Consider the following 13,184-nt stretch of genomic DNA (forward strand, 5'->3'; position numbering starts at 1 on the left):
CAAGGAAGATTAAAGGAAGATCAGGCTTAAAAACATACACATCAGCTTTGGCTGAACATCTCTGGCAAGATTCAAATCACAAAACAAGCCTGAGGAATGTCAGCATCCTGGCAATTATAACAGCTGTTTTTCCAGAATTCTTAGGGAAGTAATAGAAATGATAAACCTTGAAATAAGGAGGGAAATTATCAGCAGTATATCAATATGGCAATCAATGACTGGTTGTGGGAATTCCACTCCACATATAGGATCTATAGGCCTGAGATGTTGCCAAACTGTTTCAGATCTTTGAAGAGTATAGCAGCACAGCTAGAAAAAATAAGTCACATACTCATTGTCTCACCAAACATTTCCTAGAAATCATGTCACTGATAAAGGTGGCTGTGAAATCCTACAACGCATGATTAAATGTTATAGTTTAACAAGATGTGTACATTCAAAGACAGCTCTCAGGTCACATTTCAAACATCACAAAAGTATGTAGGTTTTCGACAAAAACAATTGTCATTGTTTAATATTTTAGTGAAGAACCAGGAGCCTGCAATTAAGTCATGGATTTAAACTTATTAGTAACAATCCCTTTATCAGGAAAGGAAGATACAGTATGAATTGTGCTTTGGTCCCATTACCATAGCTGCTACTAAATATTATTACACCTCACATGAATTATTGGTACTTATGAACATTTATAGAAAGGCAAAGTGGGAAATAACCACAAGAGAATTGAGATGCAAAGGTATATCTGACAAATCAATTGTGCTCTATGAGAAAAAGACCCCAAACTCATAAATTTCCCACATCATCACAATCGGCATACCCAATGGTTAATGTATGCATTTCCCAGAAGTATGAAGAAGTAGAAGATTGTTAATTATTCAGCTTCTTAAAAAAATTATGGATTAAATACATCTTGATGTGATTGGAAAGACCCAAAGGTGCTTTTTTCAAAAGGCAACTAGACTTTGTTTTTCCTTGAAGACATTTTGCTTGCAAGCAAAATGTCTTCAAGGAAAAACAAAGTCTAGTTGCCTTTTGAAAAAAGCACCTTTCAGTTAGTGGTTGGTTTCAGACCCCGTGCAGCCAGTGTGCTGAGCACAGGGCCAGGCATCCTAGACGGGCACGGGCACTGCGTGCACATGCGCACACCACTGCCGTGTGACACCCAGCTGCCTGGCGGAGGTTGCGTAAGCGCCGCACGCTGTGTGCACAACGGGCCTGTTGCAGTATTAAATGCTCATAGAACACAGGCGCGCGGATGAGCCAAATGAGCCACCGTACCGGTACGGTGGTCGTGTCTCCCCGCTACTCCCAGTACGGCTGTACCGGGCTGTACCTCCCGGAACCCACCACTGCTTCAGGTCTTCAAGATGTATTGAATCCATTTTTTAAAATTTTGCTTGTCATCCAAGAAGCTTCTTTAGTTTTGAAAAAGTTTCTTAGATGAGACGTGAAGAAGCTTCTTGGATGAGAAGCAAAATGTCTTCAAGGAAAAACAAGCTCAATAAGTTCAATTGCCTTTTGAAAAAAACACCCTTGGGACAACCATGAGCTGAATGATTAAGAATCTCCATAGATTTGGAAAAGCTTTTCTTATGTTATTAGCAGAACTTCAAACTCAAAATCACTTATTAGTTACATTTTACTAGTGTGAGGATGTTCAGGATACACCCTTATGTTGCACACAGATACCTTAATGGACTACTGAGCTTCTTATGGAAATCTTTGCCTAACCCAAGTAGGCAGAATCTGGAATACATACCCCCAGTTGGACCATTCACAGATTAAATGCTTTCAGAAACTTTCTTTTATATGGTGTGAGACAATGACCAACCATCTTACATCCTCTGAACCTGAGGTGTTGTTCTTGTAAGAAACCAGCTGCTTATGAACTGAGCAGAAATTTTAACTCTAAAGTAGTATGAAGTGCAACCTTGGGATAAGCTGATCACTGATTTCTCTACTTTGTTCCAAAATAAAAACTAGGGTTTGATTACTTTGAAGCCAGTGCCAAGGAGAATATCAACGTGAGACAGGTCTTTGAGCGTCTTGTGGACATCATTTGTGAGAAGATGTCAGAGAGCACGGAATCAGAAGCTTCAAAGGCTACTGCTGGGAAGAATGTGCGGCTCACGTATCAGCCCCCGCCACAGAAGTGCTCCTGTTAGTGCCTCAAAATTCAGTAGGAATTTTTTCTCCGATGCAGGAATGCTTTCTCATCACTTACTGTCTTTAGAAAGGGATGTGTCTGTGCTGGTGGAACTACTGTAAGTACATTTGTTCAGTGTCCACAAAAATCCTGTAACATATTCTGCACTATGAATAAAATAAAAAGTGGCTGTAAGTGCTAGCATTTCATTGAGAATTTATCTTAAGATTTAATATTTTATAGTGTTCACCCATTCTGAATTATGCTTGGTGTTTCTAATAATTTTACTAAAAATTGAGCCAGATAACGTGAATTCAAGACACTTCAGGATCTGTTCATTAGAAGTCACTGCTAAGATTGAAGTATGGTTTAAATAAATAGCATTTAGCTGTAATGAAGATATACTTTGGCTGCATGTTGATAAAAAGACAGAAGCAAGTAACAGAATTATTAGCACATGTAGTAATGATTTTAAGATGCTGAATTGCTCCATTTCTTTCATTTTATTTTTTTGCAGTCTTTCCAACCCTATTCCACCACTCAGTCCCCAAATACTTCTGCTTATTTGATCATCAGTCTCACTGAACTCAGTGATAATTATTAAGAAATGTAAGGAATCTTGCTATAAATAAGATTACAATATTCTCTTCACCATTATGAGAAAAAATACAGTTGTGTTTAATGAGGCTTATTCTGGTAAACTAAATAAAATTATATACGACATTTACATAAATATATACAATATTCATTTCATTCCAGCCATTGTATGGAGTGTAAGTAAAACAAAAATCAGTAATTGTGATTTTTTTTCTCAATTTGGAATTATTACAAAAACTTTTATTTTCTTGTATATTTATGATATATTACAAGATACTAACTGAAAGTGCTTATAGTGTATTTGTTGTTCTTGATAAGTTTTTGGCAAAATAAAACTCTATTTGGTACCTACAGGTTATTTTATTCATTTAAGTTGCTGATGAGCACAAATAATCTATCCAAATATAGTAAGTAGGAGATTCATTCAAACATATGGCTATGCTCCAGAGTAAAATTCTTTTCTAAAGCTGCTAGGTAGAATAAACAAGGAAATTCAGGCAATGTTAAGTATATTAAAATTTATAGACCATGTTAGGGCTGTGAATCATGTTGAATTCTACAGATGGCTAGCATGCTAACACCAAAGGAGAACTTATTTTTCAAGTATCACCTATGAAAGAGAAACTTGCTAGATCAATCTCAATCCCTGAGGTAAAAAATTTGATTTGTTACAAATACTGTTCTCTTATTGATCCAAAAATGATGCTGAAAATTGGGGAAAGTGACAAGGTTTGAGTTTCTGGTATGAAAACTCCTGTTGGTGTAGATTAGAACAAGGCAGGGAAAGCATGCATAGCATAATTTCTAGCATTTCTTGCAGCTTCTTCACCAGTAGCGACAATGTTCCTGTGTAACAAACATCACGTTGCTTATGTCTCTTTGCACTGTTTTGCGGGTTTTTTTGAGGTTCTTTCTACTCATCAAATCAGGTCCCATTATCTTTTGAGTTACGCTGGTCATGAAGACAGATAAAACCTCAAGCTCCTTTGTGGAATTTTCGCCAAAGACATGTATTTCTTGATTCGGCATTAACAAAAATCTGGGATTTTCAGATACAGAAGAAAAATACACTGCTTGAATTGACTTAACTATACTATGGCCAAGAAAAACCTTACTATAAAGCCTAATATAAATAAAAATATAAATATGAAATAGTACATTTAATACATTTTACCTTTACCTTTTGCCTTCCCATCCAGCACTCCAGGTTCAAAACACAATAAAGATAACATGAAATACAATAAATTTCAGCACGAAGGTATTATAACACAACTGGGTCAATTGAAAATAAATTTCCATGAAATTAAAGCAACAATTCTATTAACAGTAACCCAGAAGTAAAGTCTCAGGTAGACACAACTTCTGATAACTTCGTGGGCATTTCCATCAGTTTCCTTCATAATAGTAGGAAAAGGCTCCTCACTCAGTTGTTCTGGGATACTTTTCTATTTCCTGGTGTAACCTACAGATTGGGTGTCATAAATCATAACCAGAAATCCGCCAAGGTTACAAAGTACTGCCTCTTAGGCTACTCAGGAATAAATCTCGTTACAATCAGTTCTACATATAGTAGATATAAAACTGAGCATTGGTCAAGCTGGGGAGAAAAAATGATTTATCACCTTCTTTATATATTGGGATTAGATATTGGGATTAGATTACAGTCAAGTTTGAACACACCAAATATCAAGAGTATTCTTCACAAAGCAACCAATTTAAATGATGGAGAAAGTTAAATAGTGTAAATCCCCTGCTACAGTTTTATAATAGGATGGCTGCAACTGATTGCAGATGGCTTAGGTTTACTTAAACATATTTTTTCATAGGTATGGGTTGCAACAAGTTTTAATAAAGGTGGAGAACGTCACATCTCTTTTAAAGTAATGGTTATTAAGACAATTGAGCAGTCCTTAAATTCCTAAATGTTAACTGCTTAACTCTTTTCAATATGAGTCAGATGATCTGCAAGGGGGGGAGGGAGGCAGGATCCTCAGAGATCTGCATCTGAATACAGGTGGTCCTTGATTTGGCACTAAAATTTCTGTTGCTGAGATTTTAAAGTGAATTTTGTCCCATTTTACTAGCTTTCTTGCCACAGTTGTTAAGTGAATCTATGCAGCTGTTAAATTAGTCATTAAATGAATCTGGCTTCCCCATGGACATTGCTTGTCAGAAGGTCGCAAAAGGTGATCCCATGACCCCAGGACACTGCAGCCGTATAAATGTGAGTCAGTTGCCAAGCATTTGAGTTTTAATCACACGATCATGGGGATGCTACAACGGTCATATGAAAAACGGTCATAAGTCACCTTTTTCAGTGCTGTCTTAATTTCAGCCACTAAACAAACTGTTGTAAGTCAAGGACTATCTGTGCTACAATTAATTATGTACAGTTAATGAAATTTATGTACACCAATCTTGTATGAAAAAGAGGGCTTTTATCCACTCTCCGCTTCTTTTTCTTTACAACTTTACATTATATGAGAGGCAACATCAGGTGCTCAGTTGCAGGTGGGATCAGAGGTACTTCTTGGCTATCCCAAGCTAGGCCCCCTTCCGTCTCTTCCCCATCCATTACATCTGCCAACATGCCGCTTTTGTCTACAAATACATTAACTTCTACAAGTAGTCTTTGATGTATGACAATTGAGCCCAACTTTACTGTTGCTAAGTGAAACACTGGTGAAGTGAATTTTCCCCCTTTTACAACCTTTCTTAAGGGATGCGGTGGCTCAGTGGCTAAGACCCTGAGCTTGTCGATCAGAAAGGTTGGCAGTTTGGCGGTTCGAATCCCTAGCGCTGCGTAACGGAGTGAGCTCTCATTACTTGTCCCAGCTTCTGCCAACCTAGCAGTTCAAAATGCAAAAATGCAAGTAGAAAAAATAGAAACGACATGACCACGGTGACGTCTTCGGACAGCGCTGGCTCTTTGGCTTTGAAACAGAAAAGAGCACTGCCCCCTAGAATCATGAACGACTAGCACATATGTGCGAGGGGAATCTTTACCTTTACAACCTTTCTTGCCACAGTTGAGTGAATCACCCCCGTTTTTAAATTCGTAACGCTGTTAAGGGAATCTGGCTTCCCCATTGACTTTGCTTGTCAGATGATGGCAAAAGGTCCTGGGACACTGCAACCGTCATAAGTCTGCATCAGTTGCCAAGCGTCTGAATTTTTATCATGTGACCATGGTCGCAAATGTGAACAATGGTCATAAGTCACTTTTTTCAGTGCCACTGTAACTTTGAACTGTCACTAAATCAGGGGTGTCCAAACTTGGGAACTTTAAGACTTGTGGACTTTAACTCCCAGAATTCCCCAGCCAGCCTGGGGAATTCTGGGAGTTGAAGTCCACAAGTCTTAAAGTTCCCAAGTTTGGACACCCCTGTTGCAAGTCAAGGCCTACCTGTACTATATCCAGTGCAAGAACCCAATATAAGAAATGTAGGAATTTTTTCCCCTTTCCTAGAGAGTTAAGAGATCTCCCAAATGTGGATGGATCCTTAATTCCCACCAGCTCCAACCAATGAGTGCGGAACGCCGAGAGTCGTTTCCGACAAACTCAAAATACACCGAAGTTGTTGATCCATGTCGCAGAGTAACCCGAACCGTTTTTCCTTATACCCAATTCTACCGCCACGAACAAGAATTCCCGTGTCTTGGTCGAACGTCAGGACGGACGTCACACACTTGCACAGAAAAGCAACGTTCGATTCCGAACGGTTCGGCCGCTGCTGGCAGAGAGCTGGCAATGCTTGGCTCCGCTCCCGCCCCCTCCGCCCCTGGAGATATCTATCAGAGGAGCGATTTTCCGAGGAACCTCAGGATTGGTTGGCGGGGATCACGTGGGCAAGAACCCGGGGTTCTGATTGGAGAACAGCCGGTATGTTCAGCCCCTTAGCACTGGCCTGTGATCTTGGAGGCTGGAACGGCCCGGCCGGGTTTTGGGCCCGCGGCGGATGCGGAAAGTGTTAGCCGCTGTATCGCGGGGTTGCTCGGGAGTAAGTCCGCTGCGAATAGATCGTGCCGGCCTGAGAGACCATCTAGCCGGGCCCCGGAAGACCTTCGCCTTCAGGCCCATCGTGCTTCGCTCCTCCGCAGTCGTCTTCGCAGCCATGCCGGGTAGAACCAAGGCCTCGTCTGCCTGCGGCCCTGAGCACCCCGAGGATTCGGAGGGCAGCCGTGGGGCCAAGGCCGGCGCTGTCCAGGAAGAAGCCGATGCGGAGAGCGGAGGCGCCGCCGCCTCCGCCGCCTCCTCCTGCGAGCCCAGCCCCAACTTGGGCGATCCCGAGATCGTCAAGTCCCCCAGTGATCCCAAACAGTACAGGTACTCCCGAGATGCTGCGGCTGGCTGCCAAACCCGGGCGGGTGGGTCGGATTGACAAGCTTTTTTTTAACCAAAAGGTCGCCCGGAAGAATTGAACCATAGCTTCTCTCACCCACAGCCACAACATGGCTTGACGTAGCGATGATAGTCTGATTTTATTTGGAGAGATCTAGAAGGTGAGAGGCTGATGCTCTAGGCTGAAGGCCACCCTCACCAATTCATTGCCCTAAAAGAAAAGTTTGTGTGTGTGTGTGTTCAGTACAGTAGTTTCAACCCTAGACAAGGGAGAGGGACAACAAATCATTCAGGGTTGGTCTTTCAGTTACTTGCACATTGTAGTAATTTAGATCCTTTGTTGGGAGGCGGGTTGCAGAGGATGCTCATGTTTTGCTTGTGAGCAATCTCTGAAGACAGGTAGTCCTCCACTTACGACCGCAATTGAGTCCCAAATTTCTGTTCCGCCTAAGTGAGACATTTATTAAGAGAGTGTGCCCCGTTTTACAACCTTTCTTGCCACAGTTGTTAAGTGAATCGCTGCGGCTGTTAAGTTAGTAACACGGCTTGTTAAGTGAATCTGGCTTCCCCATCGACTTTGCTTGCCAGAATGTTGCAAAAGTGGATCGCGTGACCCTTCAAACGTCATAAATATGAGTAAGTTTGCCAAGCATCTGAATTTTGATCACTTGACTATGGAGATGCTGCAACGGTCATAAATCTGAAAGATAGCCAGCCGTAAGTCACTTTTTTCAGTGCTGTTGTAACTTCGAACAGTCACTAAATGAACTATCTGATCAGCCTTATGTTTGAAACAAGATATTAGGTAGGACTAATGTTCCGATCCAATCTAATATGTGGATTCTTGAATTATTACCGCTCAAGATAATTTACCAACCATGGATTTGGATTTGTACCCAGAAGTTCAGAGCCAGGTTTGGGCATAAACCATCCAGCTTAGTATTTAGTTGTTAAGTTATAGAAAAATTCTGCATCTGAGATGAAAATGGCATATAACTCAAAAGTGTACTTTGCTATGACGTTTTCAAGAAAGTTTGGAAATATAAATGATTCCTGAATATGTGCATTTGACATGAAAGTGGGACTCACTGTCAGAATTGGAGCTTATTTTAGGTAAGTATGTATTTTTCATTCTTGTGTGAAGTCCATAATAGAAGACCAGTAATCTGAACTGTTCTGTGGAGTAGTGTAAGCTAATAGTCGGTGGGGTGAGCCACATTGTCCATTCTGGAATCAATTCATTATTACATAAGATGTATTTTAAAAACAAATGAATAGTTTAGGTCTTGCTTGATCCAATAGTTCAGTGATGACGAACCTATGCCACGCATGCCACAGGTGGCATGCGGAGCCATTTGTCAGGGCACGCGAGGCGCTGCCCTGTCAGTTGAGTTCACCCCTTTTTAAAGCCATTTTTCGCCCTCCCCAGGCTCCAGAGGCTTTATAGGAGCCTGCGGAGGAGGAAAAGAGCCTCCCCCGCTCCCGCGGAGGCCCTCCGGAGGCTTCATGAGCTTTCTTGAAGCCTTCGGAATGCTCAAAACCAGCCCTACGGGCAAACCGGAAGTTCGGGAACAGACTTCCGGTTTGCTCAGAGGTTCGTTTTGACTGCTCTGGAAGCTTCAGGGAAGTGTCCTGAAGGTCCCTGAAGCCTTCGGAGCGCTCAAAATGACCCTCCGAGCAAACCGGAAGTAACTTCCAGTTTGCTCGGAGGGTCGTTTTGACTGCGTAGGTCCCTGAAGCCTCCGGAGGGCTTCCAGGGGGGCGGGGGAGGCTGTTTTCGCCCTCCCCAGGGTCCTATAAAGTCTCTGAAGCCTGGGGAGGGCAAAAAAAGCATGCAAAAAATGGGGTTGTGCCTGTAGTGTGCGCATGCACACTGGGGGGGTCGCACATTGCATTATGGGTGTGGCACGCCCGCATACGACCCCCCTGTGCTCCCCCCACTTATGGCATGCGAGCCAAAAAAGGTTCGCCATCGCTGCAATAGTTCATTAAAGAGATCCTGCAAGACATGCCATACCAGGAATAATACAATTGGTTTTAATTCTAGGACATTGAAAAGAATGTTTAGTTGGGTGTCTGTTTAACTTTCTAGATACATCAGACTAAAAAATGGATTATGTGCCTTGCTGATTTCGGACTTGCATAACCCAGATGGTAGTCCTTGTGCAGTATCTTCAGAGGGGGAAGATGAGGGGGACTCTGAAGAAGAAACTGATGATGATGATGATGATTCTGGAGCAGAAATAGAAGATGACCAAGAAGGCTACGATGATGAATGTGGTGATTATGATGAAGATTTAGATCCTGATAGCGAATTAGAAGAGCTAGCAGATAAAGATGAAGCTCGGAAAAGAAATTGTACAGAAAAGCAGGTATGTATAATTAATCTGGATTGAGTAATGGTTATAGCAATAAACTGCTTTAGGCATTGGTGTAATTCACAGGTAGATTGCAATTAGTGTGAGCTTTAATAACGTGGTCTGTGATTTAGTGTGAATTGTAAATTGATGCTAGGTTGCATTTAACGCAACCCAAAATTTAGTAAGGCTAACGTGTGCACAGTTGAGGCTGGGGCATCTGCAAGTGTAGTTGTGGTTGCAGATGCTGCTAATCTTCATGTTTGCAAAATGAAGAGAAGAAAAATTGTCATGAAAATAGCACAATTTGATATAATTGTATAACATGAAAATAATCGTAGCAAAGTTACAATGGAATGTTGGAATGCTTGAATATATGGAAGATTTTTTTTTTTTGCTTTTATTTTGCTTTCTGAAACTACTCTGACTTTTAAAACTACATTTAAGTTGTAAGTATATTCTTTTTATCCTTTACTGTAATACAGGTAGTCCTTGATTTAAAACATTTTATGCACTTTAGTTTTCCCCCCTCCCCTCTGTTTTACCAAGGTACGCATAAAAATGAACTAAGGTAAGGGACATGCATAGTCATGCAAACGTTGTCTTTCTGATTAAGAAATGTTAGGTAGGTGCAACAGTAATTCTTCTGTTTTCCTGGAAAGTCTAATATATTCAAGGCTTTTGTGGTTTCCTTTTATGATTTTTCTGATAAATGTATCAATAACTTGTATTTGAAGATGCTGGAGACAGGTCTTGCTTGTAAAGTCATAAATCCTCACTTTGACATACAGTATCGTGTTTCCCCGAAAATAAGACAGGGTCTTATTTTCTTTTGCCCCACGAAATATGGCCTTGGGCTTATTATAGGGGAGGGCTTATTATTTTCTGGGGCAGGTGAGAAACGAGGCGCACCTTTTACCTTTCCAGCTCTGTCGCGTTCTTCGCCATTGTGCTCAGGGAAGCGGCTGGTAAAAAAAAAGCCTTCTTGCGAGTTCAAGCAAACATCTTGAAATCGCGAGAAGGGGGGGGGTTACCAGGGGCTTCCCTGAACACAATGGCGAGGGACCCAACGGAGCTGGTAAGAGGTGCACCTCGCGGCCCAACACCGCCTACCTCACCCCAATGGTAAAGGCAGGCTGCCTGGTTCCCTTCCCCGTCGTCCCTTTAGCAAGGGGTGGCAAGTGGGGGGGGGGGGGAAGCGAGGCATGCCTCTTACCTTTCCAGCTCTGTCACGTTCCTAACCCTTTTGCCCATTGATTCCCCTTGTAAAAAAAACCTCATGAGTTCAACTCGCAAGGTTTCTTTTACAAGGGGATTCAATGGGCAAAAGGGTGAGGAACATGACAGAGCTGGAAAAGTAAGAGGCGCGCCTCACTTCTCCTCTCCCCACCTGCCACCCCTCGCTAAAGGGACGGAGGGGAAGGGAACCAGGCAGGCTGCCTTTACCATTGGGGTGGGCGGTGGGTTTTTGCATGAGAAGGAACAGGCGGGAGGGGGTGATCGCATTGCTGGCCTGCTGCTGTTTTTGCGGCGGGCTCTTTTTGTGTGGAAGGGAAGGGCGGGAGGTGGAAGCACTTTTGTAGTGAGCCCTCTTTTTATCCCGCAAGCTGTACCGGTAGGTGGTACAGTGGTAATGGTGGGGACCGGTTGCGCATGCACTTAAATAGTTGAGGCGGGCTTATTTTCAGGGGAGGGCTTATTATGGCACATGCTCTGAAAAGCCTGATTGGGCTTATTAGCAGGGCATGTCTTATTTTCGGGGAAACATAGTATATCACAGCCATTAATGTCTAAACTGGAGGCAACAAAAGTGAGTACACCCCTAAATGATAATGTCCAAATGGGGCCCAAGTAGCCTGTTTCTCTTCCTGGTGTCATGTGACTTGTGAGTGTTAAGGTCTCAGGTGTGAAGCGGGAGCAGGTATGTTAAATTTGAACATTATTTATTACTTAGGAGTGTACTCACTTTTGTTGCCAGCAGTTTAAACATTAATGGCTCTGTGTTGCATTATTTTGAGGGGACAGCACATTTACACTGTTATACAAGCTGTATACTCACTACTTTACATTGTAGCCAAGTGTCATTCCTTCAGTGTTGTCACATGAAAAGATATACTTAAATATTTACAAAATGTGATGGGGTGTACTGACTTCTGTGATATACTGTAGCTCTGTGCAGCTAAAGGACCAGCATTCTTTATGTTGAATTGAACGGAGAAAAAAGATCCTTAAAGATTTTATTTTAATGGAAGAGTTTCACAGTTTTATATGGCAGCCTATGATGTTTTTCTAAATATTTCTCTGTATTTCTCTCTCTTCAGTCTGCAGCTGCACTTTGTATTGGTGTCGGCAGTTTCTCTGACCCTAATGAGCTGCCTGGGCTGGCACATTTTCTGGAACATAGTACGTTTTGCTTTAAATGTCACCTTTAACTGTTTTTAGCCAAGTCAATTTTAATTATATAATTTCCCATTTTTGTGATGTTTTTGTCAAATCAGTGCCTTACTTATTTGTTTCCATATTTGCAAAACGATATGGAATCTTACTGAAATCTCAATTATCAACAAAATAGTCATTAAAATCATTTTGGGTAACTTTGGGTTAAACAAGCAGTTACGTAATGGCTGGTCTCAGAATTCTGCTGTATCAACCATAATACAATTAATGACTAACTTTAATTTAATTTAATTGTGTGTTTAATCCTCATAAGTAGAGACGGGAGTTGCTTTTTCTATAGATTATTCTTAAGCAATACACGGAAAGGCTATAGAAGAGTTGTGTTGTTGCGCATATGAATGCACAGAATAAGAAAGGATCTGTTGCATGACTGATTACTTATAAGCAGTCCTTGACTTACGGCCATTTGTTCAGTGGCTGTTCAAAATTACGACAATACTCAACACGACGGAATTAACAACTGGCCATGAAGTTGCAGATTATGTGAACTGGGTGCTTGGGTTTCCAGCTTGCAGTTATGACTACAAAATGAGCCGCAGTCACTTGAGACCTTCCCTGCCAGCTTTCCATAAGAAAAGTCAATGTGGAAGCTAACAAGAAAGGTCACAACTTTTTATCCAGAGGAATCCAGCTATGGAATTTGAGACCTCAGGGATCTTGTACTCTGTAACACTCCACTGCCTGCCCACACTCTAGTGTGGTGTATCTCATTCACAGAGCTTGTCTGTGGCCTATGGTGCTCCACAGCGCCCTCCCGAGTCAACTCCCTGGGACTGCTGCCTCTTCCCATTTAAGAACCCATGCAGTCCTGAGGTTATGATAGCAACAGGGACTTCTAGAATTGTCATTGCTGGTGTTAGGTAAGCTCCCCGTTAGGAGAGCGAATGTGCAGAGAAGCGTAATGAGAGAGGTGTGGAAGAACACGCACAAACCAACATTCAGGGACACCAAATAGTAAAAGTAGTAGTATTTTACTTATGTGGAAAATAGAGGTATTCAGAGTTCAATTTACACATGGTTCAGTCAGTCAGTTATCAATGTTCTCAGTTAAGGAGTGATCCATCGAACACAGTCCAGTATCATATAATCAGTTCAGCACACAAAGTCGCTAGCAGTAGCAAAACCCACAGTAATTCACGATACAGTATCAAGCAGTGTCCACCGATCAGCATCTAACAAACAGAGAGCTAACAGTCATTCTAGCTCCATCTTATGGCTGCTTGAGGTAACAGCAACCAATCACATTACAGCAGTACTTAAAGCTACAATACTACCATCATGGTTT

General features: G+C 41.9%; 2 protein-coding genes across 2 annotated transcripts in view; both read left to right on the forward strand.

Annotated features, from left to right (window-relative positions):
* RAB3B (RAB3B, member RAS oncogene family) overlaps positions 1-5,936 on the forward strand; it is an 88,568-nt gene extending 82,632 nt beyond the window's left edge. Inside the window, exon 5 of the mRNA XM_081946322.1 lies at positions 1,984-5,936. Within this exon, the coding sequence (XP_081802448.1) occupies positions 1,984-2,165 (182 nt within the window). The 3' untranslated portion in view covers positions 2,166-5,936. The remainder of the gene's footprint in view (positions 1-1,983) is intronic.
* A 694-nt stretch (positions 5,937-6,630) lies between these two features.
* The window catches only part of NRDC (nardilysin convertase), a 32,397-nt gene continuing 25,843 nt past the window's right edge, over positions 6,631-13,184 (forward strand). Inside the window, exons 1-3 of the mRNA XM_081946735.1 lie at positions 6,631-7,070; positions 9,178-9,457; positions 11,764-11,845. Coding sequence (XP_081802861.1) covers positions 6,703-7,070; positions 9,178-9,457; positions 11,764-11,845 — 730 coding nt within the window. The 5' untranslated portion in view covers positions 6,631-6,702. The remainder of the gene's footprint in view (positions 7,071-9,177; positions 9,458-11,763; positions 11,846-13,184) is intronic.

Source organism: Natrix helvetica (assembly GCF_964273705.1).
Source record: "Natrix helvetica genome assembly, chromosome: 3".
Lineage (NCBI taxonomy): Eukaryota > Metazoa > Chordata > Lepidosauria > Squamata > Natricidae > Natrix > Natrix helvetica.